The sequence below is a fragment of the Labeo rohita genome, chromosome 13, assembly GCF_022985175.1.
Source record: "Labeo rohita strain BAU-BD-2019 chromosome 13, IGBB_LRoh.1.0, whole genome shotgun sequence".
Classification (NCBI taxonomy): domain Eukaryota; kingdom Metazoa; phylum Chordata; class Actinopteri; order Cypriniformes; family Cyprinidae; genus Labeo; species Labeo rohita.
Window position 1 is genome coordinate 1,162,188 of NC_066881.1, and position 25,777 is coordinate 1,187,964.

The 25,777-nt window shown below is 37.8% G+C and overlaps 2 protein-coding genes across 4 annotated transcripts; one reads left to right on the forward strand and one right to left on the reverse strand.

Annotated features, from left to right (window-relative positions):
* The first annotated feature begins 2,127 nt into the window (after window positions 1-2,127).
* On the forward strand, window positions 2,128-7,164 carry LOC127175239 (gastrula zinc finger protein XlCGF8.2DB). The gene is made up of 3 exons (XM_051126190.1): window positions 2,128-2,185; window positions 2,880-3,016; window positions 5,523-7,164. Exons 2-3 carry the CDS (start codon window positions 2,932-2,934, stop codon window positions 6,350-6,352), a joined length of 915 nt encoding a protein of 304 aa, XP_050982147.1. The 5' UTR covers window positions 2,128-2,185; window positions 2,880-2,931; the 3' UTR covers window positions 6,353-7,164.
* Window positions 7,165-10,385: 3,221 nt separating this feature from the next.
* Window positions 10,386-21,816, reverse strand: LOC127175238 (zinc finger protein 239). 3 transcript variants are annotated; one of them, XR_007828958.1, is made up of 4 exons: window positions 21,767-21,816; window positions 21,029-21,178; window positions 12,735-13,895; window positions 10,386-12,355 (listed from the first exon to the last, which is right to left on the reverse strand). XR_007828958.1 is itself a non-coding variant. In XM_051126188.1 (3 exons), the coding sequence occupies exons 2-3, from the start codon at window positions 21,111-21,113 to the stop codon at window positions 12,790-12,792; spliced, it is 1,191 nt and encodes a 396-aa protein (XP_050982145.1). In that variant the 5' UTR covers window positions 21,114-21,163; window positions 21,767-21,805; the 3' UTR covers window positions 10,386-12,789. The 3 variants fall into 3 exon arrangements, 1 of the variants encoding a protein (XP_050982145.1); XR_007828959.1 differs by having other exon boundaries at window positions 21,029-21,163; window positions 21,767-21,805; XM_051126188.1 differs by having other exon boundaries at window positions 10,386-13,895; window positions 21,029-21,163; window positions 21,767-21,805.
* Window positions 21,817-25,777: the final 3,961 nt, after the last annotated feature.

Consider the following 25,777-nt stretch of genomic DNA (forward strand, 5'->3'; position numbering starts at 1 on the left):
TTTTCAAAAGGTACACTTTTGTATCTTTTGGGTACTAATATGTACTTTAAGGGACCAATATGGACTCTTTAGGTACAAATATGTACCTTTTGAAAAGGCACTGCCTTAGCAACAGCTTTTGTACCTTTTTTTCTGAGAGTTATTAACTATATACTATTAACTATTACAGAAGCTTTAAATGCTCACTAATTCTTCAGAAGGAAACACCTGCATTGGGGTGTAAACTTTTTAACAGAATGATGTTTTTTTTCTTTCTTTTCTTTTTTGGCCTAAATATTATATTTTTTCTTTTAGTACTGCCCTTCAGAAGCTACAGAAGATACTTAAAAATTTCCCAGAAGACAAAAGTTAAATTTACAATGATCTTCAAATTCAAAAAGTTTTTACCCCCTGGCTCTTAATGCATTCTGTTTCCTTTTGAAGCATCAGTGAGCGTTTGAACCTCCTGTAATAGTGTTTACACACGCACACACACACACACACACACACACACGTTTGTTTTTGTGAATTGTGGAGACTTTCCATAGACTTCTATAGTTTTTATATTGACAAAACGATATTGTCTATCCCCTAACCCAACCCTAACCCTAAACGTAGCCCTCACAGGAAACATGTTTGCATCGTTACACTTTCAGATAAACATCATTTACTATTTTTAATCATTTTTTTACATTGTGGGGACCGCAGGTTTTAATATCCTTGTGGGGACTATCGCAGGCCGGTCCCTACAATGTCAAAAATTTCAGGTTTTACTATCCTTGTGGGGACATTTGGTCCCCACAATGTAGCAAAAACAAGTACACACACACACACACACACACACACACACTTGTTTACAAGATACAACAAATAATAATTTAATATACATCTGCAAAACTTCACATGAGAGTGACTCAGCTGGAGGAGTGATGACATACTCAGAAATGGAAACAGAGCAGGTGTGATGTGAAACAAGTAAAAATAAATAAATACATGTTTTCCATATGGATGCAAGAATTTTCCTGGCTAAGGTACAAAAAGACCAAATGTATAGCAAGCATTGTATGCAGTGTGAAGATACTATAGGAACAAAATTTGCAGCAGGGTGTTCAGACTTTAAACACAAAACTATAAAATTGCAGAATAAGAGAGCAAATCATAAACTTTGCAGAAATGCCTGTGTAACACAAAGCAAAGCCTCTCTCATCAACATCAGCCAAGCTCAAGGTCAACACGCCATCATATCATACCAAATGCAAGATGTCATTTGTGAAGTTCAAGTATCAAAAGATAGTATTTCAAGTGAAGAAAATGGACTTTCCACCACATGTGGCAACAGAGAATGACACAAACAAATAAGATTCAGGTGAATATTACAATCTATGTAATTTAATGTTGCTATTAAGGATGTCATTCTTGCATCTGGTAAAGTTGCAGAGCTAAAGGAAAAAAAAAAAAAATGACAAAGCTAAAGAAAATGATCTGAATTAAATCATAGCTCCATGGTTGATTCAGGCAATAAATGAAACCGAACAGTCCACTGTTAAACACCTTCAAAGTAATACGTTTTTTTTTTATATATATATATATATCTATTCTGTATGCTTAAGGAGCTGTAATGATGTCTAAGTATCAATATTATTTTTTGTATTGTTTGTGTTGAGAGGCAAAGCAGTGAGATGCTTTATTATCTTTAATCATTGCTGCACAGTGAAGAAATAGACATTTCTGGACCATGTTGCCGAGGATCTTGATTTTCTGTTGAAGAATTTTCTCCTTTCCTGGAAGGCAATTTCTATGGACCAAGCCAGTCTCTTAGGTTATGTTGGCCATCCTAGCAATCCTCTCTTTCTATTAGTAGGATTTTTTATATGTAACCAATATCCAGCTAAAGGGGACATTTAAGCACTGAGAACAATAATCAAAGTCTTTTTTTTTTTTTAATAGATAAGAGTTAACGTGGGGCATCAGGTTATCAAAGGAGCCATGCTGCTCTGACTATGAGGTATGTAGATTATTATTATTATTAACGTTATTATTATTTTATCACAATTATTGGTCGCACTTTATTTTAAGGTCCAGTTTTCGCTATTAACAAACCATTAAGTACGGCATTTCTATGCAAGACACAGGACTTTTATTTTGGTCTGACGATGTGACGTTGTAAGGTTGCGCCGCGCTCCGCCTGTGATTCGGATGAAGATAGGTTTGTGTTTTTAAGCATTTCAAGTGTTTAAATTAATACAAAGCGTTTCGTCTATTTATAGTTTTTACAAGCAATGTGAAATGAATGATTTATTACTGAATACAGCATTGCAATGCTTTATTCAACATTAAGGTACGATATTTTAGTGAGTAAAACCCATCCGCACATGAATAACAGAAACGTTGTGTCTCATTTCGTTTGCTATATCTTAAATCAGTGGTAAACACGAACTCGGTCTTCAAAGAAACTGAGTTTTTTGAAACTCCGAGTCAGCTGAACTAAATACGTAGCAAAATTATTCACTGTTTGGAATCGCTCGAATCACAGCACGCTGACGACACCTGCTGGTCAACACTGTGTAACGCAGCGAGAACACAAACTTGTTATAATACTCAAAAACTTCAAATGTTTTTACGAAATGCGATCAACAAATCATTAAATACAAAATATAAATACATAGATGTTGACGTCAAGTTTAAATTGTGTTCTTTTATTAATTTGTAGTGCTAGCTTTGAGCATTTTATGGCTAATAAGATCATTTAGGGCCATTAACTGTTACTCTGACACTCTGTCACACTGACTCCAGCCCCTTGCCAGTACACTGACCACTGAATTAGGGAACTTTTTGAATCGCACCTAGAGATTTAGTTTGGATTAATTAATTTATTTTCTGTTAATTATTCTTAAACACAGAAAAACCTCTGGTGAAGCAACTACGAGATCTACACTACATACAATTATAAAGATGGTGTTGATTAAAGAGGAGAGTGAAGACATGAGGATTGAAGAAGCATTCAGAGTGAAACAAGAAGAAACTAAAGAACAAACAGGTTGGTTTCCATTCTCAAAGCTGAACTTGGACATTTGATCCTACTAAAATGTTTACCTCTATGTAAATGAATGATAAGAATGTCATAATTAAAGTGTCTGAATTAAAGTTTTATTTGACATGGAGCGTGTCGCCTCGCGTGAACAGACATGTTGAGATCACATGACCAGACCAACACTAATGCTGCCTTGAAGTACATCTTGGGCATTCTTTATTACAACACTTCAGATTAAATTAGGAAAAACAATACAAAAGCACAAGTCTACTACTAAATAATCAAACATTCTGACCGCTGACACAGCTTGGTGGAGCTACTGCATGCTGTCTGCTGTCTTTATTCTTTATTTAAAGGAACTGTATCTAAAGGAATTAGTAAGCAGCAAAAACAGTTCAGATCAAAGTCAAATACTGTACTAAACTTTCACATCTTCATCTTTCACATATCATTAGCTGAGTGTTTGTTCTCCAGAACTCTATGTGGCAGCACACGTGTGGGATATTCTTCACATTAAGACCTGTGATGTAAAAGTGAGGAACAAATTCTCGATGGGTCTTTTGTAAAAGGTGTATCTTTACAGGGAGATTAAGACTAGCTCAGATGCTGCAAGTGAGTGTTGTTTGTTACTTATAGCCAACTAATGAAAAACTTGCATTATTTAAAGCTGACAGTTTACTTGAAGTTAGCAGGTGTTTTTGCATATTGAATGAAATATTGTGTATTATAGAAATGTTATTTTTGTGGGTAGCAAAAACAAATAATATTAAATCATGTGATCATTATTACAATAATACTCTCAAAACAGTTAATTTTGTGGATGAAACAGAATTGTATATTGCAAAATAATGAGTCACATATTTTGTTGGCATCCATATAAAGTCCTAAACATTGTCAAATAAATCAAATCTGTATCAATTATACTTTTGAATGTGTAACTAACACCACCAGGTAACGAGTAAAACTGCTAGAACTGCCCAGTCCTGCAGATTTGCTTCATACAACATTAGGAAAATCAGGTTCTTCCTTTCAGGACATGCTTCACAACTCCTTGTTCAGTCTCTTGTTCTGTCCAGACTTGACTATTGCAATGCTCTTTTGGCCGGTCTTTCAGCCAGTTCAGTCAAACCTTTACAACTAATCCAGAACGCAGCTACAAGATCTTTTCTATGTGTGTGTTTTTTAATTATACAATTAACAAAAAAAAACCTAACACTAGCTTGCTCTATTCTTTTTCTGTTATATCTGTTCTCTTTTTTTAAAAACTTGCTACGTGTGCTGCATTAAGCTAACTGAGACTTGTCATAGAGCTTGTATATCATTGCTCTTTTGTTGATTTTGATTGCTTCCATTGTCTTCATTTGTTAATCGCTTTGAATGAAAGTGTCTGCAAAATGACTAAATGTAATGTAACGTAAATAGAGTCATTCATTCAAGAGATTCATTCAAGAAGGCTTTATGAATAGATCATGGAATCAGTGACTCACCCGATTAATTCAAAAGCAGTTGAGTCATTTAGGAACCAAACACCACTGTGTTTCTTGCAGACATGCAACTGGTTGTAGTACTCAATACTGTGTCTAAAACCTTAATATTCCTTAATATTAACTTATTGTTTATTGAATTGTTGTATAACACCAATATCACAATTGCAATCAAGCTGATATTCAAGAAAAAAAAAATGCTTTCTCATATGATGTAAAACAAACAAACAAACAAACAAAAAAAACAGGACTTTTTTTGTTACATGATCCAGTTCATTTTTTTGACACTGCTCCCAATTCTAAATCTATTCACATACCCCCAGGGAAGAGTGTACAAGGAGAAAAGCAGAGGACCCAATACTGAGCCCTGTGGCACTTAATACTTCTTTTCCACAAAGCCGTAGCAGTCGGATAGATAGGACCAAAACTGTGATAATAACCCTTATTCACTAAAGCCAACATAATTTTCCAGCTGTTCAAAAGAATGTTGTGGTCTGTGTTGTCGAACAGATCCAATAACAAGAAAAGTGAAATGTAACTTTAATAAGCACAGTCTCTTTAAATCATGACTAAAATATTGTTTCTCTGCAAAACTGAACATAGCTGAGAGGATGATATTTTTCTAATATGTTAAATATGAATGGAAGATTTGGGATCAGTCTATATTGAACCAGTTACTCTGGGTCAATTTATAAGGGGTTTGATAACTGGCAGCTTGGGCATGTCCTAATAAAGTTAAAAATGGGAATACAGGTAACGCCTCCTTCAGTAGCTTAGTGCATATAGGATCTAGTAGACATCCTTTCATTCCTCCAACTTTCCTCAACACACCTGCCGGGAAGTTTCAAGTATACCTAGTAACCCCTTGATTAGCTGGTTCAGGTTTGTTTGATTAGGGTTGGAGCTAAATTCTGCAGGGACACCGGCCCTCCAGGACCGGGTCTGGTGACCCCTGTTTTATGTAGTTGTTGATGTTGCTTTGGGTCATTAAACTGGTGTTAACTTGAATTTGTCTTTTTTCGCTTAAGACCTGATGGCACTGAGAGAGGAGAGTGAAGAACTGAATGAAATGGAAGAGAAAGACCAGAAACATGATTGCATGATTGGTAAAAAATCCACACAGACTAAGCAGACTTCCTCGCGAAAAAGAGGTCAGAAGATCGAATCTAACAGTTATTTCACCTGCGGTCAGTGTGGAAAGAGGTTGACTAATAAACAAAACCTTGACGTCCACATGAGAATACACAATGGAGAGAAGCCTTTTACCTGCCAGCAGTGTGGAAGAAGTTTCACTCAAAAACAAAACCTTAAAGTCCACTTAAGAGTTCACACTGGAGAGAAGCCTTACACATGCACTCAGTGTGGACAGGGTTTTACACATAAAGGAAACCTTAATGCCCACATGAGAATTCACAAAGGAGAGAACCCCTACAGCTGCAAACTGTGTGGGAAGAGCTTCTCCCGAAAAGAAAGTCTCAATGTCCACATGAGAAGTCACACTGGAGAGAAGCCCTTCATATGTGGTCAGTGTGGAAAGGGTTTGAGATGTAAAGAAACTCTTGACTGTCACATGAGGATTCACTCAGGAGAGAACTGTCTCAAATGCCATCAATGCGGAAAGAGTTTCAGTCATAGAAGAAGCCTCAACACTCACATTATAATTCACACTGGAAAGAAGCCGTTCACCTGCCCTCAGTGTGGAAAATGTTTCACACTTAAAGGAAACCTTAAGACTCACATGAGGCTTCACACCGGGGAGAAGCCTTTCACGTGTCTTCAGTGCAAGATAAGTTTCACATATCAAAGAGACCTGAAACGTCATTTGAAAACTCACTCTGAAAGTAAATTGCGTGTGTGACAATTTCAGTTTTTTCACCTGTGCATTCACTCTGGAGGAAGGCCATCTAATTGTGATCAGTGCAACAAAAACTTTTACTTGCCACACTCATGCAGATGTGAGGCCCTGTTTATGTCCTTTATGTGTAAAGCATTTTAAATGGCTCTGCTGTTAAAAATGGCACCAGAAAATAAATATCTGTGTGAAATGAAGGCTACATTCACATCACATGTGAACGTGGACCGAATCTGATTGTCCAGCTTCATGAACACTTTAATTTGCGTCCATCACCTCTTTATACTTTGCCTTGTGGCTTTGTATTTTTTTTTTTTTTTTGGTCATGTACATATGAACTCCTTTGGCCATTTGAACTGACTGAATTTTGAGCAGCTAATAGTCATTCCAATGTCGCTCCATGTCATTGGTACTTTTAAATGAAACCAGTGGTTCAACTTCTGTCTTGCTGTGAAATGCCACAATGCTAATGAAAATATCTAAATAAAAGTACACAAACTGTACATAAATAATTTATTTTGTTATATTGTGCCAGTATCACTCCTGACTGAGATTCTTCTATAGATATAACAGCTCCTCTGTTATTCCATCATTTTGGCTATGGCAGGAATGTTAGTTTGTTTTGATATTTTGATAAAAATTGATACGAATCTCCACACCAGCAGCACTGTCAACAGAGTTTTGTCTGATACACAAATGCAGGTAACAAAACTAGATTAACTCAAGTCTACTATCCGCCTGAGACGTTGACTGAGAAAGCTGTGAAATAGCAGGTAGCAAGAGACAAAAGCTGCATTTCCATTTCCTTTCAAGATTTAAAAATTGTGAATTGAAAATACGCCTAATGGAAACTCCCATATATCGCCAAAAAGTTTTTACGCTCGCATGAGACGGTTTTTCAGGCAATTTGAAAAAAGAATATTCGCAGCTTTTTCGCATTTACAGGTCACATGGCATATATAAAAAGTCATATGATCATTCTTCAATGTACTATAAGGTGTGTTCGACTTACGGCTACAGACTTGAGGATGTTAGAATAAACCCAAAACACACATGATCGTTGTCATGCGGTGAATCTGGCCAATCGTGAAACAGCCATGTGGTCATCAGAGCTCCTGCAGCCGCTCTGAAGAAACTGTGCCGGCTGAGTCAGTCGACTGCTCTCGAATCGCTATCGCGGTACTTTGATGACACACGTGACAGTCACGAGCCGGCGGCGCCGCCTCAAGTCGGACAAAATTTCTAACCGGCATGCACTGCTTCAAGTCAGAATTTGATTGAGCTGCGCAGCGCTGCGTTAAGTCGAACACACCTATAAACTCCAAGAAACACTTTATACGTGGCTGATGTTACGTTTATACCAGCAGCGTCGCACACGTTTTTGAAATGGTTCTCCGCGGTGCTTCTGTAAAGATACACAAATACACCTCTTTCAATTAAATAAAGCCAAAATCCATCCAATTCACACCAAAATCCGTTGCCATGAACATATTAAGTTTTAGTCACATAACATCAGTTAATGGAAATGTTGTCATTTCGCAATACTTTTTCATCGACATTTATATAACATCGCCAAAGTTTTGCGCAAATCTGTAATGGAAATGTGCCTAAAGTGTTAAAAAAAAAATTGTAGCATTTATTAAGCAGTGAAAAAATACAGCTGCAAACAGCAATTAGGGGCCAAGGGAAAAAAATGCTAATCAGTTTTGACCAATAGGTGTCAAATTATTATGGTAAAAAAGTTTGGTGTCAGTCAGCCTCAGAATAAAAAAAAACAACAAATTCATTGATGTGATATTTGAGAGTAGTTTGGTCTATTGAAAAGCTTTATATGTGACCCTGGATCACAAAACCAGTCATAAGGCTCATTTTTTCTAAATTGAGATTTATAAATCATATGAAAGCTGAATAAATAAGCTTTCCGTTGATGTATGGTTTGTTAGGATAGGACAATATTTGGTCGAAATACAACTATTTAAAAATCAGGAATCTGAGGGTGCAAAAAAAATCTAAATATTGAGAAAACTGCCTTTAAAGTTCTTCAAGTAATGTTCTTAACAATGTATATGACTAATCGAAAATTAAGTTTTCATACATTTACAGTAGGAATTTTACAAAATATCTTTATGGAACATGATCTTTACTTAATTTCCTAATGATTTTTGCCATAAAAGAAAAATCAATAATTTTGACCCATACAATGTATTTTTGGCTATTGCTACAAATATACCCCAGCGACTTAAGACTGGTTTTGTGGTCCAGGGTCACATATATATACTCAGTTCTGGAGGGCCAGTGTCCTGCAGAATTAGTTTAGCTCCAATCCTAATGAAACACACCTGAACCAGCTAATCAAGGTTTTACTAGGTATACTTCAAACTTCCAATCAGGCAAGTTGGAGCTAAACTCTGCAGGACAGTAGCCCTCCAGGATCTAGTCTGATGACCCCAGTCCTAGACCATTGGTAAAATCAGATCAGATCACCTTCAGACCTTGCTGGGAAATAAGTAAAGTCTGGTAACCCCTGGTCTTGGAGGAGCTTGAAAAAGTAGGTTTTTAAATAAATTAAAAATGTTTTCAGGATGATCCAGGGAATTTATCAGGACTGGTTTCATTAAATTAGACTGAAATAATCAAAAGATATTATAATTTTTAAAAATGTTTAATGTATAAATGTATAAATTTAGGCCAGAAGGTGGACCCATTCCAAAACTATGAGTACCTTCAGAGTATGGTCTTATACATACCGAGTTTCATAATGATACACTAATGCATCTGTAAAATACACCAAGTTCCACCACACCTGAAATCAAATCACAAAGTTTGTGTAGAGTAACAGACATTATACAGCAAAGGTGTTTAAGCTCTCCCATTTTTTACACTAGAAGCCATGCAGCAGTTATTAAAGTGTGTCAAAATATTTCAGGCAAATGCAATGTATGTCTGTCTACCACCCTTTTTCCAAAATGTCTGCCTATAGGCCTCGGGAACTATTTCATAAGCCTGCAAGACAGTGGACTTACGCACTTTGATAACAGGCAGAACCCTTCACACTAGGAGAGGAAAGTCTCCTGTGCTAAGTAAATAGTGTGTTACTGTCCCTCGACAAATATTCCATCCACTACTCATTCAGTTGTGACAGACTCTTTGGCAGTTCTATTGGTGGTCAGGTCTTTCCCTTACTCTCCTCATTACTTGGGACTTGGGACACACACATACACAATTGCATTCACACCTGCAGCAACTCCAATACACTTATGCTGCATGAAACCAGAGCACCCAGAGGAAAGCCATGCAAACACAGACAAAATGCCACACAAAAAAAGATGATGGGAATCCTCACTTAGCAAGCCTCAATTTTTAAATAATTCACTTGATATTAATATTTGGCAACAATAAACTATACTAGTACCACACAAATTAAGTAAATGATATATTTTCAATTGAAAATGGTGAAATTTGCATCACTTAGATATTCCTGCCAGTCTTTTAACATTTCTATTGTAAAATATGTCAGAAATTAATTGAATAAGCATTTTATGATTACATGTTTGGGTGCTTGCATCTTACCTAGCGATTAAGTTTTAAAGTTTGGTGTTTGATAAAACAGCAAATGGAAAAAAAAAGAGCTATACAGTTTATTATTGTAGCTCAAAGCATATACACTTCATTCAAGCCACAGAAAGACAAACATTTTGCACAATACACAATCTTCCAGCCTAGGATGATATTATGTATGTAAACAATAATTTGGGACAAATAATGTAATTTAATGGAACACTAATGGAGTGGCACAGCAGGATTTTGAACAGCCTCCGCCAGTGTACATACACTCATAGAAAACAGTGTGGTCAAACAGAATCCAGGAAAAATGATGGAGGGGGCACAGGGACTGAAGTAGAATCAATTTTATGATGGTAAATGTAAAGACCTCCTGTGGTGAAAATCAAGTTTTTAAACATTGTTTACATGTCTGTCTGGTGTTTTAATATGCTTAAAGACAAACTATGCAAATTAATCACTGAACACCATGGCTGAGCATTTTCTGCTTAAAACTGTGGTGTACCAAAGACAGTCTCAAAAATATAGGTTTGAAGCCGCCTGTTTGCTATACGTCACAAGCATGCAACCAATCTTGCCCACCTGTAGGGTGGGGCTTTGCATATCTTAAAGGTTTCTATTTACAATGTGTTTTTGGAAGCCAATCACAGACATATCTGTAGATTTCTTGAAAGCAATGGCCAGTCACCTCACCAATCACCAACCAACTCACCTCTGGCATCAGTGAGCTGCGGACAACAAACGCCTGGATAATGGTTTGTCATGTTTATAGACTCTGGCCGATGTCTTGCCATTACATGGAAAGGTTGCGTATGTAGCCCCTCAGGTTCAGAGTGGGATTGAAACCAGTGTGGGAGGTGGGCATGTTAACAAGGAAGCTATAAAGAATGCAGCCTCTAGCATCAGTCACTAGTGTGCTTTTTGAGATCAAGGGGACTAAGCCTAGCCAAACTCTGAGGTATATTAACATTGTTATCTTTCATTTTGTCAGTCCATTGGAGTGTTTTATGATCTGTTTCAATGACAAATTCTTGTCCCAACAGATATTATTTAGAAGAATTAAGAGCCTACTTCAGTGCCAAACACTTGTTTTCAATAACAGAGTGCCTTGTCTCATACAGTTTTCTACTCACATGAGCCACAGGATGTATCTAACCTCTAGTCTGGGAAAGCTAGTCTGGGATTCAATCTACTGAATATGATTTGATTTATGATTTGTTAGTGGTATTTTGGGTTTAACATACTAAACACACTGTAGACTCTCTCTTGCACATAGAGCTTTTAGGTACACAAGTACAATTTACACTAGTGAGCAGATTCCTCCTTCACATGCAGCTTTGAAAAATCAGATTCATTCTAGTGAGACAGTTCAACACCTGAATCTCATTCTTTTTAAAAGTGAACACTTTTGCACTAATCTACTGGAAGAGGTGTTGCATGGTGAGGAGTGTCTAATACCCCTTTTCCACCAAGGCAGTTCAAATGCTGGTTCGGAGCCAGAGTCTGTAACTGGAACTGTTCAAGAGATTAATATGCAATGTTCTATGATAATGTGACACACCAGAAGTAACAATTTAGAACCTAAATTCTTAGTGACCTTTAACAGACCCTGCCATTTACGCAATTTGTTCGCTTTTTTGGAGGAATGACTAAAACCTGCTGACATAATTTCAGAGGACCGCTGCCTTGCCTTCCCATCATGCCAGCATTTCTGCTTACTTTGTGGATATTGCAAATGTTCTGCTGTTAACCCCAGTCATTTTCTTTAATTTCTCTCTCATTTGCAACATTTAATCAATGGCATTATTGTTACTAGATGTCTGTGATCAACAAAGACACAAGGTCATCAACTGAAACGGAGAAAAAAAACCTATGAAACTTATCTGTATTCAAATAATAAATAAGTTAACCACAGATCCCAAATAAACCCTATGTCACTGACAAACTTACAGAGCATTTGAACAAGAGTTCGATTCAATCTCTACACAGGTCCATCCGTTTTGGGATGGTAAGGTGCAGTCTTCTAAGAGATAACACCCTTGAAGTTGAGTGTTGTTCACAGAGAGTAAAAATGAGGATGGAAAAACATAATTTTTACAAATACTATTATATATTTATTGGTGAAAAAAAAAAAAACCTTCATAGAAGTTCATAGTTCATACTCAAGAAACATCTGAAACTGCATTTCATGTGTTGTCTTTTATGATTTTGTGAACCTTAAAGGAGACCTATTATGCCCCTTTTTACAATATGTAATATAAGTCTCAGGTGTCCCCAGAATGTGTCTGTGAATTCCAGCTCAAAATACCCCACAAATCATTTATTATATCACTTTGAAGCAGAAGCATGCTGTTTTCATGCATGTCTCTTTAACTGCAAATGAGCTGCTGCTCCTCGTCCCATTTTCCCGAAAAGGGCTGTGCCTTTACAGCTTGTAACTCAGATACTCTGGCAAAAAACAAAAAACAAAAATAAACATCTGTTTGATTTGATTTGATTAAACCATATTAGTTTAAACTTCTGGTACAGGGTTTTCTGAGCGCACACATCCAAAGCACTTGCACAGAAAGCAGCTATCATATGGCATGCGAGTACTAAAATAAGTTCTCTTTCACGTCTTATTGCACTTAAACCATCAAATACACAGGTGTTTGTTTAAAACACAAGAGTTATAAAAAACAGTTGTTTATGTCTGAAGATAAACAGCTGGGAAAGAAGTCACATTTTCTACTAGATCTGTGTGGCATCTGCGTAATATGCAGCAAATAAATAAATATTCTCTATTCTCTTGCTTTGTTTCTGCACATTTTTACACAGTGACACTTACTCCACACTGATGATATATAAGACAGTTCTCTCCATTGTGAATTCTCATGTGGACTTCAAGGCGCCCATGTTGATCCAAGCTCCTCCGCTCCAGTGTGAATTTTTATGTGCTTGTTAAGGATTCCTTTTCGGCTGAAACTTTTTCCACATTTTTGGCAGGTGAAAGGCTTCTCTCCATTGTGAATTCTCATGTGGACTTCAAGGTGTCCTTTTTGAGTGAAACTTTTACCACACTGAGTGCATATGTAAGGCTTCTCCCCAGTGTGAACTCTCATGTGGGCTTTAAGGTTTCCATGTTGATCGAAACTCTTTCCACACTGTGTGCATCTGTAAGGCTTTTCTCCAGTGTGAACTCTCATATGGACTTTTAGGTTTCCATGTTGATCGAAACTCTTTCCACACTGAGGGCATGTGTAAGGCTTTTCTCCAGTGTGAATTCTCATGTGGACTTTAAGGTTTCCATGTTGTTCGAAACACTCTCCACATTGAGGGCATGTGTAAGGCTTCTCTCCAGTGTGAATTCTGATGTGCCTGGTAAGGCTTCCTTTTGCAGTGAAACTTATTCCACACTGTTGGCAGGTGAAAGGACTCTCCCCAGTGTGAACTCTCATGTGATAATTAAGGTTTCCTTTTCGATTAAAACTTTTTCCACACTGTTGACAGGTGAAAGGGCTCTCTCCAGTGTGAACTCTCATGTGGACTTCAAGGTTTCCATGTTGATTAAAACTCTTTCCACACTGAGGACATGTGTAAGGCTTCTCTCCAATGTGAATTTTCATGTGCCTGTTAAGGCTTCCCTTTTGAGTGAATATGTTTCCACACTGTTGGCAGGTAAAGGGGCTCTCCCCACTGTGAATCTGCATGTGGACCTTAAGGTTTCCATCTTGCTTTCCACATTGAGGGTAGGTGTAAGACTTGTCTCTGTTGTGAAGTTTTAGGTGGACCTGGAGGTTTCCATGTCGACTGAAACTCTCCCCACACTGAGAGCAAGCAAAATAACTTCTTGTTCCTATCGTATGAACTTTCTTTCGTGAAGAAGTATTTTCAGTCTGTGAGCACCTAAAAGATTCATCTCCAGTTATGAAATCGTGATGTTTCTCATATTGATCTTTCTCTTCTGTATCATTCAGTATGTTACTTTCCTCTTTCAGTGGCATCAGTTCTAAAGTGAAAAAAGAAACAAAAAAAGTTAACCCAGTTTAATGGCACAAAGCAAAATACCTCAAAACTAGCAACATACAGCTAGAACCTGTACTCATTAAGCCATTGGTTTTCAACCCTGTTCCTGGAGCTGCCCCAACAGTGCACATTTTGCATGTCTCCTTAAATCAAACAAACCTGAGTGAGGTGTGATTAGTAAAGACTTCAAGACCTGAAATGGGTGTTTTAGAGAAGGGATGCATTGGGGAAAAAAAAAAAAAAAAAACTTTTGTACTAAGCTACTGAAAGAGGTGCTGCATGGAGAGGAGGGGAATCTAATTCCCTTTTCCACCAAGGCAGTTCGAGTGCTGGTTCGGAGCCAAAGCCTAGTTTCAAATCAGTTCTTTGTCTTTTGACACCCAAAGCACCAGCTCAGAACTAGGAAAAGTGGCTCATAAGTAGCACCAAAATATTGCTGGTCTAGAAGTAAGAACTGCTTGTATCAGGGGCTTGGGAAGGGGTTACTGTGATCAACAAGATGAACACTTTTGACTGGGCTTTTTATTAAATAAGAGTAGGTTTGCAAAGTCATTGTTGATATTAGGCTTGTTCGCGCTGCGAGAACCAGTCGGCATGTGGCGTTGGAGTACCGCTAGAGCAATTCAAAAGCTTAAAGAGTCACCTGCTCTCCAATCACTTTCCCGGTGCTTTGGTATCGTGTGTGGCCGGTGTGTGCAGTCGGTCTGCAGTGATGCATCTTGAGCAAGCCTGGTGTGTTTGGCACTGCTGTACTATGCGTTGCTGGGGAAAATGAGACATACTCAGTGACATAAGACCTGGCTCTGTGGTGGCTCTCTAGCTTGTGGAAAAGCAAACCAGTTCTTGGAAGGCTCGCCAGTCAAACCAATTCTGAACCGGTAACAGCAGTAGCTCTGAACTAGCACCCGGTCCTGCTGGTGGCAAAGGGGCCTAAGTGACATCAGCTAATCTCTGGGGTGTCTCAAGGTTCAGTGCACAGTTCTCTTTGCTTCACTGGGAACAATCATAAAGACACACGGCTTCTCGTACTATTGCTATGCAGATAATATGCAGCTCCAAAATGCAAGGCACAGCTGCTCATCCAAGCTCTTTTCATTTCAATACTGGATTACAACAGTCTACTTGACAGTCTTGTGACCACAGCAGATAGTCAACAACACAGCAGCAATGCCTGATCTTTAATTAGCCAAAGACAACCCACATCACATACCTCCTGATCTCACCGTACTTGTTCCCAGTTGCGGCCAGAATCATTTAACGTTTCGACACTGGCTTTCATGATTTCCACCGCAGCAGCAGCTCCTACCTCATTTCACTACTTCAAGTGTATACTCCCACCAGCTATGGTTACTGAGTGAATGACACCTTGTTCTTCCTCCACAACAAGGAGAAAGTCACTCTCCAAAACCTTCACACTTTCTGCTTCTCTCTGTTGGAACGGGCTACCAACCTCCTCCCAAACTGCTGAGATGACCACGACTTTCGAGAAGTAGCTGAGACTCACCTCTTCCACAAACATTTAACCACTCCACACCCATAAACCAAATGCATTCTTTCATATGCCAACATGAAACCTTGTAAGTCACTTTGGATAAAAATTGGCTGCTAGATGTATAAATGTGAATACTAACTAATAATGGAAAATCAAGCCATTGATATGCAGTTACTGAAGAGAATAAATGTGTGTGAATCATTTGGGGTGGTGAGACTTTCAGCAGTGTTAGACAGTAGGGTCTTTCCACTTTTAATTAAATTCTAAGTTCAAATATTTAAAAACCAAAAAGTACAGATGCTACTACCGTGCCACAGGGAAATATGTACATCTCATCAAACACAAGAATGGAGTGCCACAGGGCTCAGTATTAGGTCCTCTGTTTTTCTCCTTGTTTACACTTCCCCTGAGGGACATCATGACATATTTGCAGACATAACCCGTGACTGGTAACTAAGTGTCTAATGTTTAAATAAAGCTTAAAAAATGAAGTGTGAAACCAGGCTTTTACAAAATAAAAAAAGAGAAAGCTGCAGAAACACCTACCAGCTGCAAGTACAGGCCATATTATTATTATTATTATTATTATTATTATTATTATTAGGCACACTTGTAGTGATGGCCATGAATAGATCAACTCTATAGCATCACCACCACCAGTTCAAAAATTCAACATTGAAATGGTAATAACTCTTGAATCTCTTGTTCTAGAAAAATAAAACTTAGTACACCTGATTCCTCTCTTCTTGCTGATCACATTCAATAGCTTACATTAACTCTTTTCCCGCCATTGACGAGTTTTTATGGCAATCCGGGTTCTAGTTGTATAACGGTAAAGAAAGCCCTGGCGCATTCCCCGAATGAGTTACGGAACTTCCTGGTCTTCCAGGTGCGAATACAAGACGATCGGCATCAATGGAAGGATCAGAAAAAATGTCACATTTAATAATAATGAAGTGGTATACATCCAAACTCTATATATGTGTGCGTTATCTATATTTGTATATTGAGTGGATCTTATATGCATAGGTAGGGCGTCCCAGAGTTTGGGGGCGGCAAATGAAAAAGCACGATCACCTTTAAGTTTACATCTGGTTCCAAAAGAAACTACAAGAAACTGAGTGGAAGACCTCAAAGGCCTGAGAGAGGAATATTGGCTCACCATTGTTTCCAGATATCTTGGGGCCAGTCCATTTAAAGATTTAAACAAACAAAAAAACAAGTTTATATTGAATTCTAAAATTGACCGGCAACCATTTAAGAGATGACAAAATCAGGGTAATGTGGGCATGCTTTCGAGTGCCAGTCAGCAACCTTGCTGCCGTATTTTGGACTGACTGTAACCAAGCCAAGGTCTTCAGGTTAACTCCCACATAAAGAGAATTACAGTAGTCTATGCATGAAAAAATAAAAGCATGAATGACGCTAAAAGTTGATTAGTTGCTATAAGTCTCAGCTTAAAAAAAATCAGAACTTTACCACAGAATTTATTTGCTTGTCAAATTTAAGATCAGGGTCAAATAATACTCCTAAATTTTTCACCACTGCTTTGTTATGAACATTTAAAGATCCAAAAACATCAGAAATAGAAGAGCAATTGTCAGCTGAACCAAATAGCATGATCTCAGTTTTGTCTTCATTTAATTTTTAAAAATTTGCAGTCAACCATCCTTTAACATCAGGAAAGCTGTTTACAAGCGGACTAAAAAGCAGACCCATTTTCTTTATAAAAAAGGCAAATAAATCTGCATATCATCAGCATAGCAATGAAATTCTACAGCACGTTTCCTAAATATATACAGTGAGCATATACAGTGAGAACAATAAAGGAGCAAGAATAGATCATTTGGGAACTCCACATTTTAGTGGAGCTGGTATTGACAAGTGTTCACTAGGTTTCACTGAACTTCTACCTGTAAGATAAGACTTAAACCAGTCTAGGGCCACCTCGCGGATCCCAACATGATTTTACAACCGAGAGACTAAGATATCGTGATCTACGGTATCAAAAGCCGCACTCAGGTCCAACAGCACTAAAATCAACGATGTTCCAGAAAAGAATACCTTAAAAAGAATATAATTTTGAACCCATTAAAAGTGCTGATTCAGTATTATGTTTTGTCCTAAAACCAGAATGAAAAACTTCAAAAACAGTGTTTTTTTCCAAAAATGATTGCAACTGAATGAAAACTACTCTCTCCAAAACCTTGAAGAGAAAAGGCAGTTTCGAGATGGGCCTATAATTTGAATTAGAAAAATCTGCAGGATCCAAACTTGGTCTCTTTAATAATGGCTGCACTTTTGCATATTTAAAATCATCTGGCAAAGAACCACCTGTCACCAGGCAATTATTTATGAATTTCAAAACAGTCGGACCAATAGCATTAAAAACCTGTTTCAAAAACCGTGCATTAATAAAATCTTGGGGACTGGTAGAGGGATTCAAATTTTTGACAATTGCTGCCAATTCTGACAGAGAAACTGGCTCAAACTGATGAAAAACCGAAGAGCCAGGTTTAATCAGTTCTGGTTGATCATAATCCAAGTCTGGAATAGAAGATCTAATTTCTGATAGTCAAATAACAGTCCCTTAAAAATCTCAAATGACACTTGAAGCCTGTCCTTTCTCCATTTGCACTCTGCCTGTCTGCATAATTGCCACAGCGCACGAGTAGATTTGTTGTTTGTTGTAGTCATTGTTCAAATTCGCAAGAGCAGACTCATTATACATGGTGCAAAATTCATCAGCAATATTAGAATTAAGTTTCCGAGATTGCAGGACTTGACAGTAAGGACTGCCCGATGGGCCTTAGCCAGCATGAATGCCACTCTGGACAGTGGATGGAACTATCAGTGCATTTACATGGAGTATTGTATTACGATTACAATCAGAATGAAAAAACTCCATGCAAACACCTCAATTAGAATAAAAGTGCCCAGACCGAAATTTCACTTGGTTTGAGAGAAGTGTGATAAACCTTGTCTAATCCATTGGATAGGACAAATAAACACTTGAACCAATTAAAACCAACTGGAATTGGCACTGGTTTTGCACATGTGCAATGACATTGAAATGGTGTAATGGCATATGACACAGCAAAATATTCAAGCACAAGAAGACATAAAAGAGAAGTCATTTCGGTACTCACTGTGTAAGAATTTTGTGGGTGCACTAGGGTTGTGCCGATAGACCAGGGGTGCCCAACCCTGGTCCTGGAGATCGACCTTCCTGCAGAGTTCAGCTCCAACCCTGACCAAACACACCTGAACCAGCTAATTAGGATCTGAAGGAGCACTTGATAATTACAGACAGGTGTGTTTGATTAGGGTTGGAACTAAAGTCTGCAGGAAGGTCGATCTCCAGGAACAGGGTTGGGCACCCCTGCGATAGACGACAGTACAGTGTATCGACGATAGTCAAAGATACTGCCTGTTGCTGATGCCTTTGACGATTATTATTATTATCTGTCAAAAACAGACTAGGTGCCTAACTTTAGTGATACAGTGCAGAGAGCTGCTTCTGGGGCGCTTCAGAAACTTGCCGCCAGGTGGCTGGTATAAACACAAAGGCACAAATCACGGTGAACGGGAGGGGGTGTTTCAGGTGGGAAGCATGCAATCTGTAATTGCTTGCGGTTGCTGATGTTTGTGAAAGCATGCAGTCGCTTTCTAATGCGCACTGTTTTTCCAGTTTTACTTTCACTTTTGAAATCGATCCCGTTCAGCAAGGAGGGGAGAAGATGGAAAAGGGGGGCACACCCTGCTGAAAAAAAAACAGCATATGCTGGTAGGTATGTTTTGATGCTGGGATGCTGGTAAGGTATGTTTAAATGCTGGTTTAAGCTGGTCCTTAAACCAAGGACCAGCATAAACCAAGGACCAGCATAAACCAGCAAAGGACCAGCTTAAACCACCATCAAAACATACCTACCAGCATATGATGTTTTTTTCACCAGGGCAGTAACTTGTTTTGGGGGGAACAGCCCCCCTTCGTGCCACAGATGTGTGCAGTGTAAATAAGGAGTAAGAAATGTATTTGTTATACAGTGATGTAATTATTTTATTCGCTTATGGTACCGGGAATGTTTTTTAAAGTGCGTAAACTCGCGCTAGGCTAGGCTAGTCAGTGATGATGTTCTTTGATAACGTAAATGTTCTTTGCTCGTTTTCTGTAGCTGCTTTTAGAATAACTAAGGAAATCTTAGCATTAGTAACTCACAATGTTTCTATTAGCCAAGGCAAGGCAAGGCAAGTTTATTTATATAGCACATTGCATACACAAAGGTAATTCAAAGGAAGTAGAATAGTCATAAAAACAATAATAAAAACAATAATTCGCAAAGAGGCAGTGGAATAATCATAAAAACAATTATCACAACAATAAAACAAACAAACAAAAAAATGAAACTTTTAAAATGATTTAAAAATTGATTTAAAACAAATTTAAGACAGGTAAAAAATGGAAAAATGCTATACATTAGTGCAATCAGTTCGGACGTAGCACAGTGCTCATACAGTAAATGCACAGCTAAACAGATGAGTTTTGAGTCTAGATTTAAATGTAGCTAATGTTTTAGCACATTTGATCTCTTCTGGAAGCTGATTCCAACTGCGGGCAGCATAATAGCTAAAAGCGGATTCCCCTTTTTTTGTGTGATATTGTGTGTTTAACATGATAACAATATTAAATTGTTATCATGTTAAACACAAATTAAATCATACTGAAAGCAGGCTGCTTTTAGCCTTATGCTGGTGTTGGTTCATTTGCCGGCAATGAAACTAAGTAGATAATTAAATAAATTAGCATGATAATATTGTGTATTGACGATCTCACAGGCTGACGATAGGGCGCTATGAAAATTGAGCATATCGCCCAACACCAGTGTGCACAAAATATCTGGCGTACATGCACATAAAGCCGTGTCATTATATTTCAATATGTATTTAATTTACACAGTGAAGAGCATGCAGTGTCATACATTTGTGTCTTTGTTATATTGTATAGAATTATTCGTGATAGAAATATTTCTTAGCGTTGAGCCCTTATATAGTTTGTCAGACTGCACTTTGGGAAAAAGCAGTCAATTATTTTCTGAAGTAGCAAAATGTATACTTGATATGGAAATCAACAATACTGGACTTATTTGTTAATGTGTTTATTAAAGAAATATGTAATATTCAATAACACATCAAAAATGAGTTAATATTGTTGATAAGAAATATTTGATAGCAAAAATAACTTCTGAAGGCTGTCATATTTATTTATTTTATTTTTAAATAGATCCAGTCCATGTTCAGTAAAAATGATTTGATGATACATCAATAAATTAACTAGTATACCTTAATGCATGTGTTCTTGCTCATTTAAAACATGATAAAAACAGTAGTATATTTTAATAATTAAACTTAAAATAAGTGAACAAGGGGGAATATCCTAATCAGAATCGTATCGACCAAAATCAGATATTGTATCAACCAAAAAAAGTACTATCTGTGGATCCCTAATCTGAAATAAAAGCTTTCTCATTAAGCCATATGACGTTCAAAAATAATTATTTCTGAAGAGGGAAACATTTTTAACATGGATCACATGACTGACTTCAGCTTAGAGAATGGAAACCAACCTGTTTTGTCCTCAGTATCTTCTTGTTTCACTCTGAATGTTTCTTCAAGTATCATGTCTTCACTCTCCTCTTTAATAAACGCCATCTTTATAATCAGACGTCATGCGGATCTTAGTTGCTTCACCAGGATTGTCTCTGTGTGTTTGAACACTGCCATGTTAAAAATGAGAATAATTAACAGAAAGAAAAATAAATCCAAACTAAATCTCTAGGTGCTCACACAAACTACAAATTAATAAAAGAATATTAATTATGCAGTCACTTAATGTTTAGTTACTTATTTATTTCTAGATTACATTTAATGGATTACACTTTCATGAAACATTTGTTATTAGTGTGTAGAAGTTCTCACTGCACGTTTGTGTTTGTTTGTGTTCACTGTTCTGACCAGCGGGTGTCGTTCGCGTGCAGCGCTTTGAACCAGTGTATCGTTTTAGGAAAGCAATTAGTGCAGTTGACTTGGAGATTGGAAAACCTCCGTTTCTCACGTCACCACATGTCAGTGGCCGAATTTGTGCTTAGAAAAATTCATGAATTTGTTACCTAAATGAAACGCACCTTTACTGTCACTTACAAGTGTATGCGTTCACTCTAAATAACGCTCGTTTATTTTGGATAGATCATTAGAATGTTATAATCAATAATAAATGATTAATTATAATTCGCTTGCTAAAACTATAAAACAGACAGAAGAATTTGCATCCATTTAAATACTTTAAATAAATAAAAACCACAAACCTTTCTTCAGCCGAATCACAACAGACCCAGCATCGTGGCGCGTACTAATGACGTCACAGAAACAAAACCAAATAAAAGTCCTATTTAAACGTGTAGAACAATTACAGGTAAAAACACACACATTTAAAACATGTATCAGCAGGATACAGAGTTGAATTCTTGGTGAAATATTTATTTACAAGCCTTTTTTTCTTGCTTGTTGTTTGATATTTTCTCCTTAGGATACCTAGACAAACAAGGTTTATCTGTTAAAGTCACAGATACTGTATATAAAAAAATGCAACATTCATAGAAAACAGGATGGACATCAGGTGACAGCAGAAAAATAAATACAATGATGTTATTCCAGTGATAATAATAATTATTATTATTATTCTTTTTTTATAGTGTAGAGTTACATTTATTTATGTTATTTTTCTTTCTTTCTTTCTTTTTATTTGAAGCAGTGAACGTTATTTTATTTGTTATATAACCTTTAAATACAGTATGCATATGGGTGTTTGGACACCTAGAAGGTAAAGGCATGGGTGTTTGGCATGATGGAAGTCAAAAGAAGGTAAAGGAGACCTGTGCTTAAAGTGGTGAGATGAAGAACAGTTGGAAAATTGATTGAGAATTGTTGAGAAGTGTGTGTGTTGAGGAAGCACTCTACTCAGTGATGACTGGCCAGAAGACTTACTCGACATGGCTTTATTCATTATCAGGTCAATCACAGTCGCTTCTTTGTGCATCCACAAACGGGAGCTCGTACATAACATAGAATTTGCCATAAAAAAAATTACAAAAGTGAAGTATACAAGTACAGGGGTAACATATGATTCTAAAGTCCTTTATGGAATTTCTTTATTGGAGGGGGAAACTACATCAGGGTGTTCTTGGTTGTCCTATTTCAAGACATTGCTGCTGCATATAGGGTATACAGTGAAAAGTCTGCTTATTGAGTGCTTGATGGTAAGTGTCATTGCAGTTTAACTTACCTACTCTTTAACAACACTGATTTTATTAACTGATTGTTCCAACATAGATTTTAGATGACATGCATACCTAATAATGATGTGTCTTGACAGATCTCATTCCCATATACAGTAGCTACCAGACTCATATTTGCACTTGCAAATCACAGTTGTCATGTGTCAAAAGCCCTGCTTAAAAGAACTGTACATGCTAGGTATTTAGACTATGTAGTGCTGACCAGTGGAAATAAATCCCGCAGCATGTCCAACTCACCAGCTGTTGGGACACCCACAGAAACACCAACACATTCAGCCCCTTATTCAACCCCAGAACCCAGCACATCCTGTCCCACATCTCCACCTCCACTCACCAGTCCAAGAGTGGCACAGAAGAGAAAGAGGAGAGATCCAGATGAAGCCCTTAGCAAACAGCTTTAATTGCTGGAGGCCCACCGGTCAGAAATCCAGCAAAAGCTTTTGCAAGAAACTTATGAGTACAGCAGATCTGGTGAAACTGTTTCTGACATGCTGCGTCGGTTGTCAGAACATCACCTCTGTCTATGTTTGATATTTACAAATTGTTGTTTGATACAACAGCAACACAGTTACTAAATTATTAAACTGTTTTGCTATGTGGAGACTCTGCTATTTAAATATTGTGTTCATGTTAATATTTAAATATTGTTTTCAGTTTGACAGTTAAGTATTGTTCAGTTTGATCTCTAAATATTGTGTTGACTTGTTGCCATCTCTGTTTGAAATCTGCAGTTGCAGTTATTTGCGTAATTATCATCTGTACGTAGGTCGTGCAGCGGTACGGCTCCTCTGCGCGGATCAATCTAATGTTTTGAGGTGTATGTGTGGCTGTCAGTCACTGCACCAATGTCGATATTCACTGTCACTGTACAATTTCAGCTTGTCCGTCTTGGAAGTATGACCCAAATAAAATCTTTCACCAGATATTCTCATCTAAATAAGTAGGTAGCATGCCTGCCACTTTTGTTCTGACCAATTGAGGAAAAAAGCATTACAATAAATCACACTACCACTGGTGATTAAATCTAGTGATCACTTAGCTCATATCACATCAAAGTGTGCAAATTATTTCTTTGTTTTCAAATTGTTAATGTGCCCCGGTGGAGCCTGGCCAGGCTCTATTTGGCCCTGCCGTCGCATTGATGCAGCAATGATGCAACGACAAAAAGAAGGAGGACGAGGCTTTCAATTGTAAGGTTGTCCAGGCCTTATGTGTCACCAAGCGCCAAGTGTTCACAAGCAGTGCCACCACACCGCACATACTTTGTTCCCCTCACCTGAATAATAAAGGCTTCGACCCCTGTGTTCCCCAGCACAAATCGTGCACAAAACACAATACATCTAAAAAATCATATGAATTTGTTTCAGGGAGAGCGCATCTGTCTAGACCAGGGGTGGCGAACTCCGGTCCTGGAGAGCCGCAGCCCTGCAGAGTTCAGCTCCAACCCTAATTAAAACTCACCTGCCTGTTGCTTTCTAGTAACCCTTCAGACCTTGATTAGCTTGTTCAGGTGCGTTTAATTGGGGTCGAAGCAGGGCTGCGGCTCTCCAGGACCGACATTCGCCGCACCAGCTCTAGACTCCTGCATGTCACCTCTAGTCTGTCCACTAGATGGCGCCATTGCACCACAAATGAGCAAACAGGCCAAATTGGCAGCTCTAAGCAGTTCTAAGATTAATAGTGACTCTAGCGAATCATGTAACAGCTTAGATGTCTGTGTTGGCTCCCGAGTGGGTGATTCACACAATAACAAAGGGGTACAGATTTCAGCTTGCTAAAAGACTCCCGTATTTCAACGGGGTTACCTCTTCTTATACAGAAGAGAGCTCTGTTCACATTCTGAAAGACGAAATCTCCTCCCTCCTTGTGAAAGGAGCGGTTCGAGTGGTGCCTCCTCACTTACGCAGTCAGGGGTTTTACTTGCGTTATTTCCTAGTTCCAAAGAAGGACTGTTCTCTCTGTCCCATCTTGGAACTCAGAACTCAGTTTGTTGAACAAACATTTAAGAATGCATACAATTTCTGAATGTTAACACACGGGTCTCTCTTGTGTTCAGTAAATCAGAACGATCCCAGATAGCACACGTACATCTGCAAGATGTCTGTTAAAGATCTCTTGATCTGGAAAGCATCTGCTGTGTACAAACATCTGGCAGACATCTGTAAGATGTCAGTTTTACATACATTCTAAATCATAAACATCTTAAAGACATCTAATAGACATCTATTTGACATCTGATATGAAACATCCAATAGACGTATTGCAGATGAGCAAACTACATCTTGCAGATGTCTTGCAGATGTAAATGCAGACATCAAATAGACATCTCCAAGATGTACGTGTGCTATTAGGGATTGGTTCATATCCATCAATCTGAAAGATGCTTTCTTCCACATAAGCATTTATTCTCCACACAGGAAATTCCTTTGTTTCGCCTACCAAGGCATGTGTTACAAATTTACAGTTCTCTGTTGAGTTTAATTATTCCAGCTGCTGTGAGAAATTATCTGCCACCTGCAGCATCCTCACATGCGATATAGCCTACTAGCTGGGACTCCTTCTTTATGTTTACAGATGTGACATAATGACGCAAAGATGAGCGGTGACATGCTTGTGTTTCTCGTGAAAACCTAACAGTACCACTCAAATTAGAAAATGTTATCACAAGCTTACCGTTGTGAATCAGGCTAAAGTAAAGAGGTTGTTTTGACAATTCTGCCACATGATTATTATTATTATTATTATTATTATTATTATTATGGAACCAGTGTATTCCTGGGAACTCAAGTCAGGTATTGTCAATAGAATAGTGGTAATCTCTGTAAGACCCAAAACAAGACCTTGCAGGGGTTAAGGTGAGACCCCCTTATTCAATGCAGTAAATAAAATAAAATAAAATAAAATAAAATAAAATAAAACACTGAATATGAGTGATCAAACTGTGTATCTGCTCAATTAATGCACATCGCTACAGTATCTGCTTTGAGGCAGCTGCACAGCAACTTCACCTGAAAGAGTTTG

Coding starts and splice junctions, on each gene's coding strand:
- LOC127175239 (XM_051126190.1), top strand. CDS start 2,932: ATGGTGTTGATTAAAGAGGAGAGTGAAGACATGAGGATTGAAGAAGCA. Junction 3,017..5,522: donor AGAAACTAAAGAACAAACAG/GTTGGTTTCCAT, acceptor TTTTCGCTTAAG/ACCTGATGGCACTGAGAGAG.
- LOC127175238 (XM_051126188.1), bottom strand. CDS start 21,113: ATGGCGTTTATTAAAGAGGAGAGTGAAGACATGATACTTGAAGAAACA. Junction 13,896..21,028: donor AGATACTGAGGACAAAACAG/GTTGGTTTCCAT, acceptor TTTTCACTTTAG/AACTGATGCCACTGAAAGAG.